Genomic DNA, 26,929 nt, shown 5'->3' with positions numbered 1-26,929 from the left:
AATCCATACTAAACCCATCACTAGATAGATAGATCAATAGATAAAATATGTAGAATGTTATTAAAAATAAACATCAATGCACTAGCACATTTACTGGATACACAATTTAAATCCGAGGGTATTTTTGTCATTTTCAATAGAATTTTTTGCAGCAAATACAGCTTAATTTCACAAAAAAGGAGTGATGGAGTGATAGTGGCATGGAGGGCTCCTTTTTAGTTGATCAGAGTGTTTGCGGTGGTACAAGTGTTACTTCCTTCTCAGTACCAAAGAAACTTCCAACATGCATTTATAACACATTTTAACAAACAATTTCTGTTTTAATTTGTGAGTGACCCAGGTAAACCCTATGTTATGGGGACAAAATGTCCCCAGAAAGATGCCAACTACCAAATCCTTTTTTTGGTCCCTGTGTTATGGGTAGGTTTAGGGATAGAGAAGAGAATATACTGTTTGTACAGTATAATAATCATCATATCTACAGTCAATGAAAAAATGAAAAAACAATTTGTGTGTGTGTGTGTGTGTGTGTGTGTGTGTGTGTGTGTGTGTGTGTGTGTGTGTGTGTGTGTGTGTGTGTGTGTGTGTGTGTGTGTGTGTGAGAGAATGAGAGAATTTTGTGTCAAATATTGTGTCAAATGTGTATCATTTCAGCAATTTTGTTTAAATTAATTTGCAATCATGAAATTGTATTATGGTCACATAATAATAATAATAATAATAATAATAATAATAGTATAGGCCATATTTTGTTTAACCTGCGCTAAAGCATTTGTTGATTATATAGGCCTATTAGGCCTACTTTATTTATTCCATCACAGGAATAAATAACATTTCAATAAATACACAAAAATACTGTATATGTTTACAGTATTTTTGTGATAAATAAATGCAGTCTTGTTGAGCATGATACTTCCTTAAAAACAAAAAAAACAAATCGTACTATTTTTGAACAGTCGTGTGTATTTGCAACAAAGAAAGTATTTTTTTTAATATAGAGTTCTGAAAACGTATAATTTTAACGGTAGACCTTCATTAAACAGATGGTATGCAACTTGCAAGTAGATAATATTGTAATTTTCAATGTCACTAAACTGGCACAATTGTTTCTTGGAAATGTATCTGTACTGAAATGTATGTGTGTATCAATTTTAGGCTACTCCAGAACATTGCGTGGACTAAAGCAACCACAAGCCCCACGTAGCCTCACGTTAACACTATCTCCGGCCTGTAGGCGGAACCACCACATGTGGTTAATGAGACAAATTCTAGCTTTGTTCGCGTGGTGTGAACTTTTTGGTTTTTCCTTCCTATTAGTCATACATTATATTAAAAGGTTCTGTCTCTGCGTGTTCCTCAATTCCACGCGGACTGCAATGTGGACCACGGAATTTTTATGCATTTTTGTTATTGTCTGTTCCGTGAGTAGCGATAGAAGTTTAGAGGACAAAGGCCGCGTGGAGTTACTGCGAGTGCGTGAACTGTCGCAGCAGCCGCGCTATGGCGCGTGTTGGTCTCGAGCGCTGGAAAAAATACAGTCAAGCTGTAAAGATTTCAGTGATGATGTGCAGAGCAAGATTGCCTTGTCCTTCACACACTGCCACCTGCAAAGGTCAGCAGCTTATTTTACTGGAATCAGCTGAAACACATTGAACCAGCCATGTTTGTTAGGTGGTTTAAGATCTCATAGCCTGGCCAAGCTGGTTTTCATCTGAGCACCCAAAAGATCCATCCATCTAACAGCAAGGATATGTACAAATTATTATGAGGATATGGCTTCTTTTTCACTATGCCAAATATCTATTATTTGCATTTTATGTTTATTATTATTAATACATATTTTTTAATTAATATAATTTAGCATATTACATCTCCTGAACCATTTAAGAACCACTAGTTTAGCCTCAGTGTTGTGAGGTGACTCAACTTTAAATTTTCACTGTGTTCTGTGTTTCTCTAATTATTTATTGCAGGTCAGGTCGTAGTTTCCCCGAGTGTCCTGAAGGTAGCGATGTCAAAACCTGCACACAAGACATGGATCCTGTGGCCTTCAACACCTACACTGAGTTTTTTACCCATGCACACAGTATATGTCATTATTTGCAGAGTGAGCGCTGGCAACAAAGAGCTGAGAACACCATTCACAGGTACAAAGGTCCCTAGATGCATATTTCGAAGATGAAGGGTATTTATGTGTATAAAATATTAATGTGAGCCAATGTTTATCTGTGCTTCAGGTTGACTGAGAGTTCAGCTGGGGTGGCGGAGCAGTTGGCATCCACCCAGCGGATGGCAGAAGATCTGGTTGTAGCCCAGAGTGCTGCGCTCAAATCCCAGGAGAGCATCCTTCGCAATGGAGAGGAACTCAAGAGCACCCTGCAGGACTCAACTCAAGGTGCTGGTTACTGAATAAATAAGAGGGGAATATGCTTATGGAAGTGTGACATTAGCAGATATTAGAATATAAAGCATTCAAAACTTGCTTACTTCCGCCAATATGGATCGGGGATTTTGATGACATCACTCTGCACTTCAGCTTCTCATGAGATTTTCTGTCCAATCAAATGCACTCTATACTCTGAAGCGTCCTGCCCCCTACGTCATGAATAGACGCTGAAGCTGCGGCTCACTTCCTCACACATTTACTATTTTCTACTTAGTGAATGGCATATAATGCATTATATAGGGGATATGTTTAGAACATTTATTCAGTGTAAATTTGCTTTCCATATGGCCTGAGCTGTTCCACATGCCCCACCCACCTTGTCATCCTGTTTCAGTGGAAATTACGTCAGTACATTGAATAATGCTGTGAGTTTCAAGGCACTTCATTGGGCCTTTAAAGGGGGGTTGAAACACTCAGTTTCAGTCAATCTTGAGTACCTATAGAGTAGAATTGCATCCTTCATATCTCTGAAAAGTCTTTAGTTTTATCATATTTATAAAAGAAATATGGGCTGTACCGAGTCTTTCCGGAAAAAAACGAGCACCTGGAGGCGAATCGTGTGGGCGGAGCTAAAGAATGACGAGTGCGCACAAAGCGGTGACGTCCTCAAGCGTGGAGAAGAAAACGCTACCCTAAATAAACCATGGCTATTAATCAGGTTCAACTAATACATATATGATCCAGAATCATTCGGAAGCTGAAATAAATTGAACAGGAGAAGCAACAACAGCAGGACGTCCGTCTCTGTGGTATGTACTGTATTTAGTGGCCCGTCAACATTTGTGTGTCTTTACTCGCGGTGTATGAGGACATGATTCGGTTTATGGACTATTGTATGCGACTAAACCTTAGCAGTAGCAAGCAAAACGGTTTTGCACGTCAGACTAGTGTAACGTTATACATAAAACAACAATGGAGTAACCGTTAGCGCATTTGAATGACGAAGCACGCTTTGTGAGAACGCTAAGTTTATGTTTGGGTGGTTTTACAATAAACAAACTGACACCTACATTGGTCAGCTAAACAAATGTATTTAAACACACACCATAAATCGCATACTCCATTGATAAATTAACTATACACGATCGTGTTGTTTACTGATGTTTACTCACGTGACGATAGCCAACAGCACAGACATTTGAAGCAGTTTTGCTCACCGCCTGCTTCCAAAGCACGACCATGAAGCTTTATCGTTGGGGCCGCTCCGTCAAAAACACACTTCTTTAGTAACTGTTGATTTCGTTAAGTCCTGACAGCAGTGACTGTGGAGATCCACTGCGATGCGACTGAAGTGATGTTGTGAAGCTGCCCGTCATTTCTGCGTTCAAATGCAGCGCTGCCTTCCCGGAATGCTGTGCTGAAGCGTTGAAGTCGCTTGATGTCACCCATAGGAATAAAGTGGAGCGTGGCGCATCATAAGTGTTGCACGGACGAGTTGATCTGCACCTGAGAGCAGTGTTTATGGGCATGCATTTGGTCTCTCGCTCTAGTCACGCGTGCGCGCACCCTTCCGGGAGAAGAGCCTGTACGGCCAATACAAGGACCTTCCGCTCTATCGACGTAAAGCCGACCCATACTCGAAAAAAACTCTCCAAAACTTGTGAGAAACCGGAAGGAGTATTTTTAACACAGAAATACTCCATCAAACGTCCAACATTAGTTTTTGAAACTTTGTCCATGTTTAGGATGGGAATCCAAGTCTTTAACAGTGGAAAAATCTCAGTATGCATGAAACAGCATTTCACCCCCCCTTTAAATATTAAACTAAACTGCCAGTAGGTCATGGCAACTCATTGTCTTAAAAGGAAGAGTTCACCCAAAAATAAAAAGTAGCCCATGATTTACTCACCCTCAAGTCATCCTAAGTGTATATGACATTCTTCTGTCAGACGAATCCAATATGAGTTATATTTAAAAAAAGTCCTGTCTCTTTCCAGTTTTATAATGGCATTGACTTGATGGTTCATTTTTGAAGTCCATAAAAGTGCGTCTATCCATCATAAAACTGCTCCACAAGCCTCTATGGTGTTATCAAATGCCCTTTGAAGCAAAGTGGAGTAATTGCGTAAGAAAAATATCCCTATTTAAAACTTTACAGACTAAAATAACTAGCTTCCGGCAGTCAGCAGTACGCAAGTCGACTTACGGTAAGAGTCACCCCTGATGCAACGCATCGCACGCTTTGATGCCTCGTGGATAGTGCTTGGCAAAAACTCAAGCCCCTCTTATATCGAAATTCTCTGCCATTTCTCTTTAAAAATTCCCGTTTTAGACTAATTCTTTATCAATGTTTTGTTTTGCTCTATCCTCTGCACTTCTGCGTTGTTCAATACGCATGCGTCAAGGTTTCAGGGGTCAGGGGTGACTCTTTTGCCATAATTCGACTTGCGTACCGCTGCCCCGGAAGCTAGTTTTTTTTAGTGTATAATGTTTTAATATGGGTATTTTTCTTACACTAACGTGCCACTTTGCCTCAGAAGGCCTTTATTAATCCCCCAGGGCAGGGCCATGTGAAGCAGTTACATGATAGATAGATGCACTTTTATGGACTTAAAAAAGTCAATGCCATTATAATGCTTTGAAGAGCCAGGACTTTTTTAAAAATATAACTCAGATTTTATTTGTCTAGAAGAAGAATGTCATAACCTAGGATGACTTAGGTGAGTAAATCATGGGCTAATTTTAATTTTGGGGTTTAAGTAGTGAGTTGTTGAGTCATTTATCGGAATGATTTAAACGCAGATGCATTCAGTAACGAAACATCGCCGTGTTGCTCAGAGACACACAATGGCTCTGTTGTGGATCTGTTTGGAATTATTTTAATAAGTGAAAAACAGGCAATATTATAAATACAATATCTAAAATAGAAGTTTAACTAAATTTAACTTCTTAAACTGTTGAACTGTTCTATAAAATCAATATGACATTTGCAAACGTGCTGATATTCTGGAAATTATTTGAATAGTTTGTATGACAGTTCTTGCAAGTTTCTGCAATTAATTCACTTTTAACCACTTAACATGCAGTCTCCATTCCAGCTGTTTTGTAGATAATTTGAGCCTAATTTGAGCACGTTGTAGAGATGAGGCAATCAATGCAAATAAAACTGAAGTATGTGCTTGACCTCAAAATGTCTTTTCTTTTATCTCTCCTTCTTTGCATGTGTGTGCTATAATTCAAACTGAGCTAAATTGCTTGAATGTTTCAGGACTGAGAGATGTATTTGCGGAGATGAGGCATTCTGCGCAGGAGCAGCAGGTGGCATTTGCGGAAATCTTCAACCGTGTAGCCTTCCTCCAAAGCTTCATTATGTCCGAGACACACACGTTTAGTTCCCTTTTCTACAACGCTCTGGGCTTTGGTGCATCTTTTCTTCTGACCTCTGTGCGACGTACGGCTGGAGCCAGGTGAGTATAAACCAGTCAGTCAGTGCAGTGCTTGTAGAATATTAATGCTGTAGAAATAGTCAGCCAAAGATGCTGACATGGCATTAAATAAAACTAGAATGTTCTAAGGAGAACATTGCCCAAAGCATCACACTGCCTATGCTGGCTTACATCCTGGTGCCATTTGTTCACCAGGTAAGCGATGGACACGCACCCTGCCATCCACGTGATTTAAAAGAAAAAGTAATTCATCAGACCAGGCCACCATCTTCCATTACTTCGTGGTACAGTTCTGATGCTCACATGCCCACTGTTGGTGCTTTTGGTGGTGGACAGGGGTCAGCATTGGCACTCTGACTGGTCTGCAGCGATGCAGCCCATACACAACCATCTGTGTATTTCGACACCTTTCTATCAGAACCAGCGTTAAAGAGTTAGTTCGCCCAAAAATGACACACCCCAATGTCATTACGGGTAGTAAGACCTCTGTTCATCTTCAGAACACAGTTTAAGATATTTTAGATTTAGTCTGAGGGCTTTCTGTCCTTTGAATATAAGTGTATGCCCACTTGCTGTCCACGTCCAGAAGGTAATGAAAACATCAAAGTAGTCCATATGTGACATCACTTGGTTGGACTCTTTTGAAGCGTCGACAATACATTTTGGTCCAAAAATAACAGAAAATACTTTATTCAGCATTGTCTTCTCTTCCGTGTTCCTCAAATAAAGATTCAAATGAAATCATGATTCAGATCGCATGTCAAACTGGTAAACTGCTGAAATCACGTGACATTGGCGATACGAATCACTAATCAATCTGCTGATTCACGACCCTTTGAATCTTTATTTGAGGTTTGAAGACAATGCTGAATTAAGTCCTATTTTTTGTTATTTTTGGACCAAAATGTATTGTCGACGCTTCAAAAGAGTCCAACCAAGTGATGTCACATATGGACTACTTTGATGATGTTTTCATCACCACCTGGACGTCGACAGCAAGTGGGTGTACACTTACATTCAAAGGACAGAAAGCCCTCGGACTAAATATAAAATATCTTAAACTGTGTTCCGAGGATGAAGGGAGGTCTTATAGGTGTGGAATAACATTAGGGTGAGTCATTAATGAAAGAAATGTCATTTTTGGGTGAACTAACTCTTTAACTTCTTGAGCAATTTGAGCTCCAGTAGCTCGTCTGTTTGACCGGACCACACGGCCAGCCTTCGCTCCCCACATGCATCAATGAGCCATGACCCTGTCGCTGGTTCACCACTATTTCTTACTTGTACCGCTTTTGTAACACCCCACAAGAGCTGTAGTTTTAGAGGTGCTCTGACCCAGTTGTCTAGCCATCCCAATTTGGCCCTTGTCAACTCAAATCATTATGCTTGCCCATTTTTTCCTATTTCTAGCACATCACTCTTGAGGACATGTTCACTTGTTGCCTAATATATCCCACCCACTAATGACATGACATGTCAGTGGTCATAATGTTATGCCTGATCATTGTAAAATATAAGTCTCTTTTTTTTACTGTCCTGTCCTTCGGTAACAGCCTGTATTATATTGTGAGATGATCACAAAACAGTCCACACTGAATTGTGCTATTTATACTGTTAAAGGGGTGCTATTATACTTTAAATTTTCAGTGTTCTTGTCATGTTACTGTTTGAGCACGAAAAAGGTCTGCAAAGTCACGCCGAAGGGAGTTCTTCTCTATATCAGTGCACACTGTTTTCTGAACTTTAATGGAGGGAAACGTCTCCATTTGTAGTCTTGAATTTTCTTCCGGGAATGTATATGTTACAACTTACCCATTTAAATGATTAAAGGCATATGCAAAAATAGAGGGGTGAGGCCTGGTTGAGTTGCTTTAGTACTGTGTTCAACCTTATGGTTATTGTATGAGGCATGATATTTCCCAAACCTGCTCAAAGCGGTTGACCACTTATTATTTATTTATTACTTTAACAGTTTAACTAACCAAGAATAAAATGAAAATATGAACGTGTTTATTGCATGATACAAATATTGAATATATATATATATATATATATATAATATAAAACATTTTAATTTTTTGTTGTTGTTGATGAAATCCACACTTCTGCTGGGGTCAGGATAATCCTTTTTTTGTGGATCAATGGTATCCTAATCCTGCTCAAATGTTTTGAACAACAAACTGACGATTTGATCCGGATCAAAACCGGTGATTGGTTTCACAGCCAAGGCTTGAGTCTAGTCCCAGACTAAAATGGATGTTTGAGGTGTTTAACTGAAAGCAACTTGCATATATTACACATTAAAATATACACATTTACATGTATGCATTTAGCAGACGCTTTTATCCAAAACGACTTGCAACTGAGGAGTAGAGGAAGCGATCTATCATTAAGAGGCCTTAAATACAAAAGTGCCTTAAATACAAAGATTTGGATATTATTCAGAGTAGCAAAAGCCAGAATAGGGAGGGAAAAGAGAAAAATAGAGGATACACACCAGTAATGTTTTTCTAAGGCACATTTAAAGGCACCTAAATGTCCCAATTTACCCAAGGCCTACTGCTGTGTTAATCTAAGCCCTGTCTGTGAAACAAAGCCTAGATTTTGTGATCTAATTCATTTTCAGTGTCCTTTTTTTTTTCCTTTTCTTTTGAACAACCCATTTTCATGATTCGATCCAACCGATAGCTGAAGTCCAATCAGATTACTTTCGAACAACTGGGCACAGAATCTTATTTGCAAGTTTGGAAAAAGCCATTTACCCATCTCTTTGGGCTGGGGGGGAAGTTTTAAAGTTTGAATGTTTCTCACTACAATGACCTTAATATTGACCTTTTTAGTAAAAAAATACCCAGACACTGATGCATCTTGTTTCATTTTAGATTTTTTCTTTTTGGGCTTGTGGCTTTTAATATATACCTTGAAAGGATGATCTGTAAGACGGTGTTGGAAAATGAAGACCATGGTTTTCAACAGATGGTAAGACTAATGCATAGTAATGAATGTGTATAATCTTGTTTACATGCTGTAAACAAGCTAAATTATATTTGCTCTTTATATTTTTTTATGTAGTGTGACAGGCTGAAGTTTGTCTTTCTTTCTTGCTCTTGAACATTCAAGGGCCCCATTTTAATGCTCTAATGCATGGTCTGAAGCGCACTGCTCAAGTGTATTTACGGGCCGTGTCCGAAACCACTTTTGCTAGTTTATTGGTGGGAAAAATGGGCAGTGCACATAGTCTACAAGGGTTGTCCCCTATTTTCTTAAAGGGGGGGTGAAATGCTGTTTCATGCATACTGATCTTTTTACACTGTTAAAGACTTGGATTCCCATACTAAACATGGACAAAGTTTCAAAAGTTAAGGTGGACGTTTGATGGGAGTATTTCTTTGTCAAAAATACTACTTCCGGTTAGTCATAAGTTTCGGCAAGTTTTTTGCGATCATGCGTCCCCTTGACGTTAATGGGGGCGGAATTTCCTTGTATGGGCCTTACGGACAATTCTACCGGAAGAGCGTGAGAGAGAGCGAGAGAGGGAGAGAGCGAAAGTAACAGGCTACCCCCATTAAAGCGCTGGCTCGTAGGCTGCTGCACAGGTGATGTGCACAATTACAATGTCACCAAAAAAGTGCGTTTTTGGTTGCCAGACCAAGACAGTCCTGCACAGATTGCCCAAAAACCCCGCGTTAAGGCAACAGTGGATGTAATTTGCTTTTCCGGATCAGCAACTGAGTTGCGCGAATGTTTATATCTGTTCGCTGCATTTCGGTGCCGACTGTTTCATAAACAAGGCCCAGCTCGACACAGGATTTTCCCGATCGCCTAATGCTGAAGGATGGAGCAGTCCCAACGATAAAGGTCCCAACGTTAGAACCGCAGGCGGTGAGTGAGACTGCTTCAAATGTCTGTGTTTTTGCCTATGCCCATCAAGTAGCCCAAACATGATCACGTATAGTTAATTGATCAATGGAGCATGCGATGTGTAGTGCGTGTACATTTGTTTAGCTGGCCACTATATGTGTAACTTTATGTTTGTGTATTGTAAAAGCACTCCAAACAACAATACACAAAGAGGGGGGAAATATGTTGAACTAAATAAGCGCGCTTCTTCATTCAAATGCGCTACTATTCCGTGTCTTTCTATGTAAACACTAACTTAACCTGCCGTGCAAAACCAGTCCGCTTACTAACGTCTACACAAACCACGCGTAAACACACACACACACGTGCACAACTGCACTTCCCACATGTACACCTTCAAAGACAAAAATACGACGATATAATTCAAGTATAAATATGTAAATAACACAAGCCGCTAAGCATATTATATAGTTAGTGTATAACTTGTACCACATACAGACGTCCTGCTCTAGTCGTTTTTGCTGCTGCTCCTGTTCAACTGCAGCCTCTGGGTCTGATTCCGGATCATAGATGTATGGCTGTATCTGATTAAAAGCCATATTTTTATTTTGAATAAAGTTTTTTCCCGCTGTTAGGGATGACACAGCTTTACGACGCACTCAACACAATAGCAGTGGCGCACACACGTCATTATTTAGCTCCGGTCACACGATACGCCCCCACCCGCTCGGCTTTTTTTGGAAAGACTCGGAACAGCGCATCTTTCTTATATAATTATAAAAAAAATAAAGACTTTTCGGAGATATGCAGGATGCAATGCTACTCTATAGGTACTCAAGATTGACATGACACTGACTGAAACTGAGTGTTTCACCCCCCCTTTAATGAGTCATGGGTGTGTTTTGGGCAAAACAATGCACCTGAACACATCTTGTTTTCATACCAGCACGCCAATGGGCGCAAAAGCATTTGCTATTTAAACAACGGGGCACTTGATGTGAAAATGATAACTGTTGGGTTCAAACTAGCAAACAAAAGGCAAAAAAATAGCCTTACATTTTCCCCTCCTCTTAACCTTTTTTTGGGTTTTGATCTATATTGTGCAGCATTACAAGGTAACGATACCTAGGCCTACACTATGATTTACATTTTATCATAGTTTTTTTTCTTGTGTAATATTTATGTATACTGATTATACATTATATTCTCTGTCCCTTGCATTATGTTAATTGCATTAAAAAGTGTTACACTTGATTTGATTTCTGTAAACAGCAAACAAATTTCTTTCGCTCTATTTCGTAACTGTACTGGGTTATTTTTCTTTTACCCTCCCTGGCACCTGAATATGAAAAAAAATTAAATAAAGGTGACACCGCCACAGTTGTCTAGGTTTAAAATCTGTGGAAATTAAATTAGAAAAAATTAAATTAATCTGCATACTGTCAATCAGGATTTTATTGGGGAATTGTTTTGTGTATAGGAGAAAATCACTTTTTTAGTTGGACTTCTAAGAAAAACCATGGTTCTTGTTGGCTGCCTTGTTATGCTGTACTTTTCTCTGCGCTACCGGGATATCAGCCGAGAGAGTCTTGAAATTCTGAAGGAGCTCAAAGAGACCCGCTCGGATCTTCAGCAGGCCTTGCAGAAAGCAGGTATCTCCAAGAGAGCAGGTACCTTGACATTTGAAAAGGTTTAGTTCCAGAACTTGTTTTTGATCTTTCAATCATGTGATACTTTCTAGAATGTCTCTCGGCATCTGTGGATGAATGGAAGAAGTCCAGACGAAAACGCTGGGAAAGCAAGTGGGAAGAGAGAGATGACAGTTTAGTGATTCTGCATCCCTCGAGCGTCGTGAGTGCGGCCCTGTCGACATTCTCTGCGTCTCATGACAGTAAGCACAGCTTTGAAAAGTGTTGACATCATAATATGAGCAGGAGTTAATCTGCATGTCTCACAAGAGGACCTGGGATCAGATGGTGGTGTACATTTTGTTTTATGAAAGAGATGCAGCTCAGCCTTATCTAATAACTAACCTTAAACAGGGTCTTTACACATAAAGGTATTAAATCAGAACATAAATTCATGGGATTAAAGGTTGCATGCATTTCTTACTTAGTATTTTTCATCCTCCTGATTCCAATACAAAAATCTAAATGTCTTAATCAAGGTGCATTTACTTGAAATGCAAACGTAAAATGAATTGCCTTTGCAAACTGAGGTTATGCTTAAAACAAAATATGTCAATGAGTTATGAAAACGTCCATTTGAATTTTGATATTTTTTTAAGCCCATTGCCGGATATTTGTTCTGGTTTTAACCATAAACTTCCTTCATTTTTGACAAAGCAAACTTTATATTTGATAATTTTACTTTTTTTTTCTTTCTTGGTCTTAAAAATAAAAAAGACTTATTTTACTTGTAAAAAGGGGCATTATAAGATCCCCCTCCTAATCCTAATTCCAATGCAAATTGGTATTGTCATCAGCCAGACATCACGAGACACAGGGTACCTCGGAAGCCCTGAAGAGACGTCAGCGGCAAACTTCAGGGTCTCGGTTGCGGACGTCTTCCGCCACGGTCTACAGTGTGCTGGTGGATAACAATGAGGTACTGTAGCACAACAATACACATAATCCTTTGTATTAATGTTTCAGGGATATTACTGTCATTATTGACTCACCCTAATGTTTCATTCCAGGAAGTTTATTAGTAAATAACTTCAATAATTTGGGAGGAAGTTTGAGTGTTTCATGAGTACAGTGAACTTGATAACCCCTTTAGTGCAAAAGGCATGAAACTCTAGATGGTGCAATTTTCTTTTTGGACTTGTGGCTTGGAATGTATACCTCAAAGGGACAATCTAATGTGGTCCCAATCCCCTCTAGGAAGAGTATTAGAAAATAACTTAAAGGGGTTAGTTCACCCAAAAATGACCCAAAATGATCCCATAATTTACTCACCCTCAAGCCATCCTAGGTGTATATTACATTGTTCGGATTGGTTTGACTTTGTTCAGATTTCTTTGTTCAGATCTTTGACACTGGCATTGAAAATACTAATCTTATCAGGCAATACTGTATATGCACACATACTACATAATGAAGCACATTGAAAACACATTTGTCCCCATTAAAAACCTGTATAAAACAAAAAAAAAACTTCTTTCAGCTGAACAAAATCAGAGTAATATTAAAAGATATCCGGGCTCTTCCAAGCTTTATAATGGGAGTAAATAGTAACTGACATTTTGAAGCCCAAAAAAGCACATCCATCCATATAAAAGTAATCCATATGACTCCAGGGGGTTCAAAACCTTCTGAAGCGAAAATAATGGTTGTACATGAGTTGAGTACATTTTTTTTAATATAACTGGTTGTGTTTGGCTGAAAGAAGAAAGACATGATGGCTTGAGGGTGAGTGAATTATAGGATAACTTTCATTTTGGGATGAACTACCTTGTTTTGCTTTGTTCCTCACTCAAAGCAAATGAATAATAGTTATATTGGAGATTTTCAGTCACTTTAAAATATTATTGTATTCAGTAATTTTTTTGAAGATTTTAAACTTCACATTTCTAGTGCTTTTCCCATTTAAATCATTAACACTGCTCTTTTTCTAGCAAAGCAATTATGGCCATGTGTTGTCCAGCTGTATTTTGATTGCAAATGTCTGTTTGCTAATATATTTTCATCGTTTCCCCAGCAGCCAAGGTATAGCCTGAGAAGTCGGAAATCTTTGTGCGGTTCAGAAGTTCAAAAGGACTGATGCAGAATCTCTGGAAAAGGTTTGATTGACATCCAAAGATCTGAGACGGTGATTAGCAGATGCCAGATTGTCCTCTGAAAGGTCGAGAAACATCAAGGACATTTCATCCATTTTTAATCTGTCGCTTTTATTCTTGTTTTGTTTTTACGTATACAATAAATAAATTGCAATGTAACCATTTTAGAAGCTGTCCGTTAAACTACTGTTTCAGAAAACCTCTTCTCCTTTTTTATCAGTATGACAGTTAAATTTTTTATCTGACTTTATAAGCAAGACTGACATCTAATGGCCAAACTGTGTAATTGTCGCCACCAATTATCGAAAAGGCTCAAAACACCTTCCTAATCAAATACTGTAGTTAGTGGTGGGCAGGTCCAAGTCAAAAATGGATTGAATTCTCTACTATAAATGACTGAACAATGAATTAGAGCGATAACTGAACCTCATTATACCTCCAATGATTAAGCACTGATGATAAACATCCAAAAACGTATTGCATATTAGAGAGACGTGTGAAGGGTTCCAGTCCTGCAGCTGGACAGAATCTTCTGGCTCAACTCAACTTGTATAAACATTGCAGAGTTTGATGGTGCTCTTTCCAGCCATAACATGTTCATTTATGGGAAAACACACTCAGAAGGTTCGCACTGCTGACAGAAAGGCAAAAAAAGTCGGGGTAATATCACAACCTGTCAAGGACATGTCAAAGTTATTTTTTAGAGATCACAAGAATGTAACGATATATTAAATTACGTATTGCTTACATGAAATGACAGGACCAGTGAGGTTTACTTGTTTGCACATTATTTTCACGACAAATTACGTTATCATTGTTTTGTTTATATACAAAATGTGATTGGACATGTTGTGTGATTCAATCATTAAGATCTTAAATGCAGTCAAAAATAATTTATATGATGAATCATGTGCCATAAAGGATTACATGACAATAGAGTGCTATTGACCTAATGACACGGTTAGATCCACCCAACTGCAAAACTGACTAAAAGTTGAATCAGAGTTTTTTTTCTTTTTTTCTTCTTCTCCTCCCTCTGAAACATCGAGCTACTGTTGCAATGTAGGTCAAATGGGACGAGTCCATGTTTACAACCACTTCAGGTCTCCTCAAAAATCCACATTTTTATGGGGTGTAAATGTTTAACTTATGAAATATAAACGATCTTCCCGATTAGGACACAGGAGTTTCTTTTCAGGAAGGGGGGCATTCAAATCCTTTGAAAGTTTTTCTTCTGCCTCAGATTTCAAGCACAAACCCTTTGGAAGAGAGAGAGAGAGAGAGAGAGAGAGAGAGAGAGAGGGGGAGAAAAAAATGAGAAACAGACTTTGGGAAAAGAGAGAGATGGAGGGGGTTGAAGCTCGGTTTCATATGTCCTAGAGGAGGAGAAGGAGGAGGAGGTTTTCAGTTTAACACACTTTGGCGTTGTCGAGTCCCACAAAAGAACAGACGAGCAACCGGTGGAGAGCGACAAGAGCGGAATTGTAACATTTTAACATTCTAACAATGGGACGGTGCGCCATGTAACATTTGTTTTGCTTGAGAATCCCGCTTAATACACACCGGCACTCGGACGAGTTTTCAAACGGCCAGTGTGAATTGTGTTTTAAAGCAGCTGAGTGTGCATATTTTTGGATACGGTTATTCTGAAAGGAAACGGAGGGGAAAACCGTTGGAATAATAACGACAAAACGCGGTGCCTTGTACATTCCGAAAGAAGTTGTTTAACGCGAAAGTTCGTTTTAAAACGCGAATGTCACTAACAGAACCAGTGTGGGTATTGGAAACGTCATGTAATAATGTTATTCTCTTCTGTTGTGGATTCTTAATGTCTGTGTGTACATTCAGCTCTCACGAGGATGACCGTAACACTGCAAATGGCATAAGAGGATGATTGCTTTTCATAAAGGTCATTGCGTACTGGGAGTTCTTTCTATCACATTTGCTTGGACTTGTATGCGGTTCTGGTTGAAATGATCGTTGATGGCTGTTTCTGTTGCTCAAATCGACTTGGATCGGATTCACTCTCCACCGGCTGATCAGGGGGGATCGATCTGCCTGGTTCACCCTTTACAGCATCTACAGGAGGAGGACGCCGTCGGGACACAACAGTGGTTGCACCTGGACTATTTTTAAAATTCGGCTTTTATATCTGGACCTGGAATATAGAGCTCGTTCACTGGAAGTAGCCCGCATCTTGTACCCTATATGTCTGCGTGAGGGTTTTGCAGGCAGGGATGCAGTTGAATCGACCCAAGAGCGCGCATCTCATCAGCTCCAGTCCGCACAATTCATCCTCCTATTCCAACCAGTTCAAAAGCATGCGCTTCTCGTACCACATCAGCAGCGGCTTACCCAGTCCACAGCCTGCCCTGCGCAGAACAGGTCAGTCTGGATCTTGCGTGACACATTATATGCTTTGGTGCCCATTTCATTTCCTTTCAGTGTCAGTGTTTTAGTGTCTCATGCGGCATCATTACACATGGTGACAGAGATGCATGCAGATGTGTGTGTCAGTGACAAATAAGGATGCTAGGAAGAAGAATTCTTGGAAAAAAATCTCTTAACTTGCCAAGCTCTTGGAAAAGTAATGCGTTGTTGTTGTGTCAAGATTTGTGTTTTTCTATAACAAAAAAGGTGATTGATTGAATAAATGTCAAGTGATGTAACCACCGTTTTCAAATGTAGACTAGGCTATTTGTTTACGTTTTAATCATAAATAAGGTTACTGTACCTACTTTTCATTTAAAAGGTAAAAATACATTTTAATGACACAGTCATGAGGTCCTGTCTGTTTTGATGGTTTTCTTGTCACATGACAACAAAATGGCTCTGTGTTGGTTGTACCACACTGACTTTAATTTGGCTGACAAAAAGTCTGATAGTAATAATGTTTTTAAAAAAATACATAACCTTTTTAAAGTATTAATTTTTTGAATGTTAATATTATGCAAAATTCCCTTTTTTTCAATGATGAAATATAATGCCACACGTATACTTCTAAAAGGTTTTTCAAAAATGTAAGCCTTTAGTATTAATCTGTAGGTTACATCATCTTAAAATTTTTATTTTATTTTAAGCTGGTCTATTAATACTTTACATTTTAGTGGTATAGTTCAATTGCTCTTTTTTTTTTTTTCTTTCTTTTTTTTTTGATGATTCGAACAACAAAAACCAGCATCACATCATTGATCCATGCATAGATAAAAATCTAAAAGCTTGCAGGTTCAAACCCCACAAGGGGTAGATACACAAACCACGACCGTTGTGTCCTTGAGTAAGATCCTTAACCTCCAGAAGGACATAACCTGTAGTAAATGTATGGTATATGGAGTGTTTTATGTAACAGTTTTACTATTTAATACAAATGTTACCCCAACACTTTAGAACAATAAATGGCACTTCAATCAATCACATGACAGCCCGGCATGATAATGTTAACAATAGACATTAGTAATGTTCATATAGAAAATGTGCTTAACATTATAGCTTGAATAAAAGCTTACTCTAAAGGGGAAACTAGTAATGTATTTGTGTTGATGTAAATTGAAACTGAGATGTTGAATACCTGGAATGCTTTATGTTGAAATGCTCTTTACTCCGGATGTCTTTAAGACTAAAAAATGCCACCACTCCAGTCCTTGTTTAGCATAGTGTGTGGGCGCTTGTGCGGTTGAGTCACAGAAAAGGCAACTTTACACTATATTAAGCTGGTTTTAATGATTACTGGAAAGAAATCAGCATTTGTCTTATTTATCCCACACAACACTGAAACAATTGTGCTCTGAATGAATGTGCTTGAAAGCAAGGTCATCAGTCAAAGTGGCATAATGTATTATCCTGCCACCGCACGTTTGTCTCAAGAGGACAGCGTGTCACTAAATCAATGTCCTACGATCAGGCTGACATTTTCATGTGATTTTTCCATTCAAAGTAGACTGTGTTAAGCCCATGCAATGAGTATCTTGAAGATACAGTTTGCAGGAGCCGGTCTTAGAGAAAAGGGTGTTTGTTATGCAGTTTGTCAGATGTTCGTTGTGCATGTAATGATATTCACATGCTCCGCTGCTCTCTTGCTGATAAGGCAACAGCAGAGACCTTGAAGCAAACCCTCGTTGTATTTGTCTTTTTGGTGCCACTCTGCCATGTTTGTAGTTGTACTCGACTGTGTGGATACTTGAGGGTCTGTCTGTTTGGGATATTTACTCAAGCACTGCACTGTGAAATCCAATTAAATCTGTCTGGAGTTCAGCTCAGTTCAGTGGGTTGCATGTGTGCTGACCACCATGCTTGCTAGTGGCTTTTCGAAACGTGGCTGTGATGCATTGGAAGGCCAAACACATGAAGAGCCGTACCTTGTAAAGGTCGTCTTTAATAACTGGTGATTGCTCAATCCATTACTGTTGCTCATAGTTTGGGTTAGGGAATTATACAAACCCTTACATATTGGTGATTTTGTCCTGCGTTGTTTGAATGGTGCTTTAAATTGTATGGGTTACATTGTTCTGCAATGCATGATTATCTTGTGCAGTCTGTACATGAATATGAATAATCTGATGTTGACCTTAAAGAAGGAAGAATAAATGTGGAGTAGAAATATCACTGTTGCTGATTGAGCACAAGAGGATCAAACGAAGCTGGAATATGGAGCGCTCGAACGAGAACCGTTTCCATTATCACTCATAAAAATAGCATGCAGGCTGTTATTTTGAAGCATTTTTATCCTCATTGTATATGACAGTAACAGATGGGGTCATGACTCGTGGGGGTTTTGTTCACGCATTTAAAGTTATTACTCCAAAACGCACTCAAATCTGCAATCAATATAACAGCTGTATCAAAGACGCCTTTGGTTGATCGCTCTTAAAGTGATAGATTTTCAGTTAAGAGCAATTTATCAAAGATTTGGTTTAATTTCATGTGCTTTCTTAGCATTGATTTTATTTATCAGAAGTTTGGGGTTGTTAAGATTTTTTACTCGTATGCTTGCTCACCAAGGCTGCATTTATTTGATCACTAATACAGTAAAAAACTTAATATTGGGAAATATTTTATATGTGAATATATTGTAAAATGTCATTTATTTCTGTAATCAAAGCTACATTTTCAACAGCAGTACTCCAGTCTTCAGTGTCACATGATCCTACAGAAATCATTCTAATATGATTTGCTGCTCAAGAAACATTTCTGATTATTATCAATGTTAAAAAAGTTGTGTTGCTGAATATCTTTTTGTGAAAAGAAAACTGTGGTGCAGTTTTGTTTAATCTTTGAATGCAAAGTTCAAAAGAACATTATTTATTTTAAATGGAAATCTTTTGTAACAGTGTATGTACTAATACAGGTGCTGGTATATCATCAAAAAGTTGATTTATTTCTCTAATTCCATTCAAAAAGTCAAACTGATTTATTTCAAATGTTTCTTTTAATTTTGATGATTATGACTGACAACTAAGGAAAATCCCAAATTCAGCATCTCATAAAATTCGAATTTTGTGAAAAGATTCAATATTGAAGACACCTGGTGCCACACTCTAATCAGCTAATTAACTCTAAACACCTGCAAAGCCCTAAATGGTCTCTCAGTCTAGTTCTCTAGGCCAGTGGTTCTCAAACCTGTCCTGGGGACCCCCAACCAGTACACATTTTGCATGTCTCCCTCATCAAACACACCTGATTGAAATCATCAGCTCATTAGTAGAGACTCTAAGATTTGAATTGGGTGTTTGATGAGGGAGACATGCAAAATGTGCAGTGGTGAGGGGTCCCCAGGACAGGTTTGAGAACCACTGCTCTAGGCCAGGAGGAAGACTGCTGACTTGAAAGTTGTCCAAAAGATGACAATTGACACCTTGCAAGGAGGACGTGTTCAGAGCTCTGTCCAAGCCAATTAATAGAGACGCGACGGGAAGGAAAAGATGTGGTAGAAAAAAGGTGCAATAGGGATAACCGCACCCTGGAGAGGATTGTGAAACAAAACCCATTCAAAAATGTGGGGGAGATTCACAAAGAGTGGACTACAACTGGAGTCCGTGCTTCAAGAACCACTACACACAGACGTATGTAAGACATGGGTTTCAGCCGTCGCATTCCTTATGTCAAGCCACTCTTGAACAATAGACGGCGTCAGAAGCGTATCTTTTTTATGCACTATGAACTAACATGAATGATTAAGATACAATTGTATTGCTCAACTATTATTACACGGTGTAAAATGTATATTGCATATCATTCATGTAAGCTAGCTAAATAAGCTAATAACACCTTGTTAACAAATGGGACTTACAGTCGGTTACCTGACATTCACTTACATGTTTCTAGGTTATAGCTAAAGAAACATTTGTTTGTAATATTTTAACGTTGTAGTTATTTTCTGTAGATTTTTTCCTGTTAGAACTTGTCATTTTAATATATTCATATTTACATATGCAATTTAGAAATGCATATGTAAATATGATTAATTTATTATTATTATTTTAATCTAGTATCTTTTTAAAAAACTATCGGTCGATTAATCGGTTATCGGCAAGCGTGGTCCAACCTAGGTATCGGTAAAATCCACTATCGGTCGACCTCTAGAGGAGAGGTACACAATCCACGTTAGTTGAGTTCCAGTGTAAAGTTTCCACAGTCAGTGATGGTTTGGGGTGTCATGTCATCATCTGGTGTTGGTCCACTGTGTTTTCTGAGGTCCAAGGTCAACGTAGCCACATACCATGAAGTTTTAGAGCACTTCATGCTTCCTGCTGCTGACCAACTTTATAGAGATGCAGATTTCATTTTCCAACAGGACTTGGCAGCTGCACACAGTGCTAAAGCAACCAGTACCTGGTTTAAGGACCATGGTATCTCTGTTCTTAATTGGCCAACAAACTTACCTGACTTTAACCCCATAGAAAATCTCTGGGATATTGTGAAGAAGAAGATGCGATATGCCAAACCCAACTGCAGAAGAGCTGAAGGCCACTATCAGAGCAACCTGGGCTCTCATAACACCTGAGCAGAGCCACAGACTGATCGACTCCATGCCACACCGCATTGGTGCAGTAATTCAGGCAAAAGGAGCTGTAGAAAAAGTATTGAGTGCTGTACATGCTCATACATTTAATGTTCAGTATTCTCAGTTTTCTAAAAATCCTTTCTTTGTATTGGTCTAGTAATATTGAAATTTTCTGAGATACTGAATTTGGGATTTTCCTCAGTTGTCAGTTATATTCATCAAAATTAAAAGAAATAAACATTTTAAATATATCATTCTGTGTGCAATGAATGGATATAATATACAAGTTTCACTTTTTGAATAGAATTAGTGAAATAAATCAACTTTTTGTCGATATTCTAATTATATGACCAGCACCTGTATATACCAACTGATATCAATAGTTTTGTTTTGGTGCATTGGTATTATGTTTTTTTATGTTTTCTGAAGTACATTAAAGTACCAAATATCATGAATGATTGTGAATCATTCAGTACCATGGTGGTATTATCATTTTTGATAGCTATCATTAATGTACCATAATATCAACAGTACTGCATTTTAAGAATACATTATTCTGTTGTAGAAATAATTGCAGCAACAATATTTCACACGTTTTCTATGTCTCTGAGTCTGTTTGCCTTGGATGAAGGAGTTTTGCTGGAAAATGTTGGAATGTGAGGGAAGTTTCAAAAACTTGGATCCGTCTATTCTTAAAAGGGTGTGTATCTGAGCAACGCACGAGTACGATCAGCCCCACAACTCCCATGATCATTGTCACATAGTTTTGGAAGACAATCTTATCTCCTCCCAGACTGATATCACGAGTAGCTGTGAGCGAGAAAACTCCGGCTCCTTCAGTTCTGATCGTTCTGAGCGGCTGCATTGCTGTTATTACGACAGTGTGAAAGTGCAACAGTTCTCATTGGTCAACAGCCAACTCGGTAGATGAGTAGGAAGTATGTCTGGCTGCTCGGCCTGGCGCTCTGTGGAGAATTACACTTGTGTGAATGAGCCAAACTCCCTGTAAATCTCCAGAGCACCGCTAAAGAAACAGTTCTCGAGATGTATCCATATATAGGTTGGGAAAGAAGGAGATCGACTCTGTACTGGCTCTCTAGCCCAGATTGTGTTTTAGGAAGTCCTGTATATAAAACTGACCCATGCTCCTGACCCTCTTGGCCTCTTTTATGAACACCTCTCCCTAGTTTGATTGCTGTGCAATAGAGCACAACAGGCAGGTTTCCAGAAGTGAAAACCACAATATTCAGGGAAAAAGATTTTTAACAGGAAGTAAAGTATAAACTTTGAAGATAGACCTAAGATGAAATTCGAGGTTGTTAAATGATGTATGTTTCTGTGAAAGCCACAAGCGTGATAAATTACATTGGAAGCACCCACCCACTCCCATGAAGCACTGCTAATGACATAATCAAGTCAATCTTCTAAACTTCTTGCATGTTTGTACATCTCTAAATGCATTCAATCAAAAATATATAGTTTTTATACTGTATTTATGCATGCATAACACCAATCAGGCATAACATTATGACCTAATATTGGACTAATATATCCTAATATTGTGTTGGTTCCCCTTTTGCTGCCAAAAAAGCCCTCACCCTTTGAGGCATGGACTCCACTAGACACCTGAAGGTGTGCTGTGGTATCTGCCAACAAGATGTTGGCAGCAGATCCTGTAAGTTGTGAGGTAGGGTCACCATGGATTAGGCTTGTTTGTTCAGCTCATCCCACAGATGCTCGATTGGATTGAGATCTGGGGAATTTGGAGGCCAAGGAAACAACACAAATTTGATGTTGTGCTCCTCAAACCATTCCTGAACCATTTTTGCTTTGTGGCAGAAGCATTATTCTGCTGAAAGAGCCACAGCCACCAGGGAATACTGTTTCCATGAAAAGGTGTGCATAGTCTGCAACAATTCTTAGGTAGGTGGTATGTGTCAAAGTAATATCCACATGGATGGCAGGACCCAAGGTTTCCCAGCAGAACATTGCCCAAAGCATCACACTGCCTCCGCCGTCTTGCCTTCTTCCCATTGTGCATCTTGGTGCCAAGTGTTCAAGAAAATGTGATTCATGAGACCAGGCCACCTTCTTCCATTTCTTCGTGGTCCAGTTCTGATTTTCACCTGCCCACTATTGCCGCGTTCGGTGGTGGACAGGGGTCAGCATGGACACCCTGACTGGTCTGTGGCTGTACAGCCCCATATGCAACAAACTGTGATGCACTGTGTATTCTGACACTTTTCTATCAGAACCAGCATTAACTTCTCGAGCAATTTGAGCTACAGTACCTCGTCTATTTGATTTGACCACACACTCCCCACGTGCATGAGCCTTGGTCACCCATGACCCTGTTGCTGGTTCTTCACTGCTTCTTCCTAGCCCCACTTTTAATAGATACGGACTATTATAAGCCTGGGAACACTCCACAAGAGCTGCAGTTTTAGAGATGCTCTAACCCAGTCATCTAGCCAACACAATTTGGCCCTTGTCAAACTTTGGCCTTTTAATTGCCCTTCTAATACATCAACTTTGAGGACAAAATGTTGTGATGAAGAAATAACAAGTGGTATTTACTTCACCTGTCAGTGGTCATAATTGTTTGTATGTGTGTATGTATTTATTAAAAGTTTGTCGTTTGTAAAGGTGCTGGTTGTTTTGTTTCATTATTTTAGAGCCTATTTATATTTGTATTTCATTTAATTCCAATGGAGAAAATGAATGAGGAAAACTTCCCCTCTTAGGGACATTGAGAAATTGGAGGATTACTGTTGTGCTTTAGTCATAGTATCTTTTTTGCTGAGTAACACATTCTGTGTGCCGTCTAGTCAAACATTTTGTTTTATTAATAATTGCAGTCTATACATATGAAAGTCTTCATGCAGAACTTGAAGGATAAACTATTCTCTTTATATAATTTTTCAAGGTTCTCTTGAAAAGTATGATTCATTTTGGCAGATTCAATGATAGAAAGAAATTTGATCAGATAGAAATGTGAAATCTTAAATCCTTGCCTTCATAAATGCTTTGCTGACCTCAGTCTCTGGAACAATGGCAGCAGAACTATGCCTTCAATTCAGCAGACGTACTCCTTTAAGACGTTTATAAACGCCCACATGCTCATATAAAAGCCATCTGGTGGAGAGATTAGATTACTCTGAGGTGGTTGTTTCCATTCTGGACGTGTGTCTTCATTTCCAATATTATGAATTGTGAAAATTGTATGTTTGCAAACTTTGTATTGCACAAAATGGCAGATGACCTTCAAACCCACACATTTATGCATCACAGTAATTAGTATGCAGGGTTAGAGTTATTTAACAACCCTATAAGTATTAAACTTTGGTATGTGAACAGTTGTGTATTGTTATATAAAGTGGATATGAATGATGCCTCAAATTAGCATAAGAAACTGTCCAAAAGTATTTGCCTTATATGGATTGGGAAAGGAATCATGTCCAAGAGCCTAATAAAGCCTAACATACTTTTATTATTGGTACAGACTAGTACAAGTCTATCATTTCCATAAGCACATTGAAATTATGGTTAATTTAGTCATCCAAAAACAGTTTTTTTCCTTCTTATGAATACTGTTCAAACATTTTTGGTCAATAAGATTTTTAGATGTCTCTTCTGCTCACCAAAGCTGCATTTATTTAATCAAACATCAAGTAAAAACAGTAATATTGTGAAATATTATTGCAATTTAAAATAACTGGTTTCTATTTTAATATATTTAAAAATGTAATTTATTCCTGTGATTTAAAGCTGATTTTTTTTATCATCATTACTCCAGTCTTCAGTGTCACATGCTCCTTCAGAAATCATTCTAATATGAGGATTTGCTGCATTAAAAAACATTTTATATTTGTGGAAACTGATGCATTTTTAAATAAAATGTTCAAAAGAAAAGCATTTGACGTAGAAATATTTTGTGACATTATAAATGTATTTACTCTTGTTTCATTAATTGATTGCGTCCTTGCTGAATAAAAGTATTAATTTCTTTTTTTTTTAAAGACACCAAACCTTTGAACGATAGTATAAATTTTTTTTTTTTAGTTCTAAGCCTTTAGAAAAACTAATGCAGACATATATAATGAATATCCATGTGTTGATTGGGTTTTATTTTAAATTGGGTTTATGACCTTTAACCGATAAAATGCCACAGTTTGAAGTGTTGACACAACCTTACAACCTGTTGGGTTAAGCATAATTATAATGTTAATGCACTCATTGGGAACTAAATAGATTATTTTGTAAACAAAACAGTTCCCTCCTCCTCAAGTAGTTCATTTTTATTAAATGGACTGAAAATGCAAATACGAAGGGAAAGGCTGTGCAGCTGAGAGTTCATTTGATTACATTTTCACTTTAGCATGTTGATTTATCAGCCCTGCGTACTATTTAGACATGGTCTACACTTTCTTTATTGTTGTAGGGTAATGTGATTTGGAGCCTTTGGGGAAATAAACAGTGGAGTGAATGGAGCAACTGGGAGCTGTGTTGATGAAGCTTTACTGTTCTGTTTCTTGTTAGGATCCCATAAAAGTCTGCCTCTATTGGTTTTTGCATATTTTCATTTTTGTTTCATAATTGCATCCATATTTCGTGCTGTGCAGGATATGAAATGAACACAAACGGAGTAGGAAAAGTTAGATAAAAAAAAATCACCTTGGTCATTGCTTTAGGATCAAACTGTTTCAGGTGCGTTTCAGAGCAACCGTCTCCACAAAGCAAAATGGCTGCAACAAAGTTTAAAATTTAAAGGCAATGAAAATGTTCTCATTTACTCACCCTCATAACTCTGACTGACTTTAGGTAAACAGAAAAGAAGATTTTTAATGCAATAATCCATCTCTGTGAGTCCATATACGGCAGGTGAAGGGCTGCTGCTTGGCTGATGTTTGAAAAAAAAGGGATTGTGGCAAGAATCCATACAACTTCATTGGATGAATCAATGTCTTCTGAGGTGAAACGATACTAATATATATTTTTTATTCATAAAATCAGTTCTTCTTGGTCTACTGTCGTCATATGATCATGAGAGGGACGTTGTGACATCAAGTAAAAAACAAACAAGAAAACAATCTATTGTTTCTCTTCCAAAGACTGCTTTCATTCACTGGGGTCATATGGATTCATATGGCCATTCAGTGCCATTATATTGACTGTATGGAGATGAATTATTTTCCTTTAAAAAAAAACTTGTAACAATTTTGTAACGGGGTTATTTGATATGGGAAGGATGAGTCTGGAACCAGCAAACGTTTTTAATAAATAAACAACAGGAAAGTAACACGCCTCTCACGGATTGCTGCCACACACACACACACACACACACACACACACACACACACACACACACACACACACACACACACACACACACACACACACACACACACACACACACACACACACACACACACACATAACATAAACAAAACACAACGTAAAGTCCAGGCCTGGTCCTCTCTCGTCCTTCATCTTGCTCGCTCCTCCCACATCTCTCGCTTGCCCACCTCACACAACTTTATTTTAGGGTTCAATTCTTGCCATTAACTTTCTTATCCACATGCATATTATTAGTATATTGGCTGTTTTATTGCTACTTATAAAGCACATATTAATGCATTATTCTGTATGACCATATTCCTATAACTAATACTTAAACGGTACAAAAACTTTAACTATTAAAAAGAAGTAAATTAGGAGTTTTAGGGCAAAAGTTGTAGCTAAAGGGATAGTTCACCCAAAAATGAAAATTAGCCCATGGTTTACTCACCCTCAAGCCATATAGGTGTATGTGACATTCTTCTTTCAGACCAACACAATCACAGATTTATTAAAAAAATGTCCTGGCTCTTTCAACGATGGCAGTCCAAAATTTGTTCAAGTTCAAAAGCCCATAAAAGTGCGTCCATTCATAATAAAAGATATCCACACGGCTCCAGGGTTTTTAATAAAGGCCTTCTGAAGCGAATCGATGGGTTCCTATAAGAAAAATATCCATATTTGAAACTTCATAAAGTAAAGACCGCCTTCCGTATTCGACTTGGGAAGAAGCGTAACGCGTCTTGCAGTTTCTAATGCTTGCGGTACGTCCAACAACATCGTCGGCTCAGTTATGCTTTTTCCGTAAGTTAAATACGGAAGGTGGTCCGCCGGAAGCTAGATATTTTACTTTATAATGTGTTAAATATGGATATTTTTCTTACATAAACCTATTGACTCGTTTCAGAAGGCCCCAGAGTCTTTTTTGGGCTCCAAATTTTGGGCTGCCATTCACAGTCATTATAAAGCTTGGAAGAACTAAGACTTTTTTAACTTAACTCTGATTGTGTTTGTCTGAAAGAAGAATGTCATATGGCTTAAGAGTAAGTTAATTATGGGATCATTTTAATTTTTGGGTGAACTATCCCTTTGAATGTGTTCCCCATACTAAAGTGTTA

At 38.3% G+C, this 26,929-nt stretch overlaps 2 protein-coding genes across 5 annotated transcripts in view; both read left to right on the top strand.

The window, feature by feature from the left end:
- Positions 1 to 1,199: 1,199 nt before the first annotated feature.
- LOC137038292 (uncharacterized) lies at positions 1,200 to 13,644 on the top strand. 3 transcript variants are annotated; one of them, XM_067412762.1, is made up of 9 exons: positions 1,200 to 1,612; positions 1,974 to 2,147; positions 2,238 to 2,395; positions 5,655 to 5,853; positions 8,715 to 8,811; positions 11,174 to 11,345; positions 11,435 to 11,584; positions 12,179 to 12,300; positions 13,396 to 13,644. In XM_067412762.1, exons 1-9 carry the CDS (start codon positions 1,248 to 1,250, stop codon positions 13,456 to 13,458), a joined length of 1,500 nt encoding a protein of 499 aa, XP_067268863.1. In that variant the 5' UTR covers positions 1,200 to 1,247; the 3' UTR covers positions 13,459 to 13,644. The 3 variants fall into 3 exon arrangements, with proteins under 3 accessions (XP_067268863.1, XP_067268862.1, XP_067268861.1); XM_067412761.1 differs by having other exon boundaries at positions 11,174 to 11,363; positions 13,399 to 13,644; XM_067412760.1 differs by having other exon boundaries at positions 11,174 to 11,363.
- Positions 13,645 to 14,893: 1,249 nt separating this feature from the next.
- The window catches only part of fgd1 (FYVE, RhoGEF and PH domain containing 1), a 62,577-nt gene continuing 50,541 nt past the window's right edge, over positions 14,894 to 26,929 (top strand). For both annotated transcript variants that reach the window (XM_067414377.1, XM_067414375.1), the window contains exon 1: positions 14,894 to 15,859. In XM_067414377.1, coding sequence (XP_067270478.1) covers positions 15,712 to 15,859 — 148 coding nt within the window. In that variant the 5' untranslated portion in view covers positions 14,894 to 15,711. The remainder of the gene's footprint in view (positions 15,860 to 26,929) is intronic.

The sequence above is a fragment of the Pseudorasbora parva genome, chromosome 13, assembly GCF_024679245.1.
Source record: "Pseudorasbora parva isolate DD20220531a chromosome 13, ASM2467924v1, whole genome shotgun sequence".
Taxonomy (NCBI): domain Eukaryota; kingdom Metazoa; phylum Chordata; class Actinopteri; order Cypriniformes; family Gobionidae; genus Pseudorasbora; species Pseudorasbora parva.
The sequence above is the reverse complement of the archived record's forward strand: the minus strand, read 5'-3'. Positions and strand labels throughout refer to the sequence as shown.

What these genes read in the sequence shown, in the direction of transcription:
- LOC137038292 (XM_067412760.1), top strand. Translation starts at nt 1,248, where the DNA reads ATGTGGTTAATGAGACAAATTCTAGCTTTGTTCGCGTGGTGTGAACTT. An exon ending in ACACACTGCCACCTGCAAAG is followed by an intron (nt 1,613 to 1,973) that starts GTCAGCAGCTTA and finishes TATTTATTGCAG; the next exon opens with GTCAGGTCGTAGTTTCCCCG. An exon ending in AGGTATCTCCAAGAGAGCAG is followed by an intron (nt 11,364 to 11,434) that starts GTACCTTGACAT and finishes GATACTTTCTAG; the next exon opens with AATGTCTCTCGGCATCTGTG.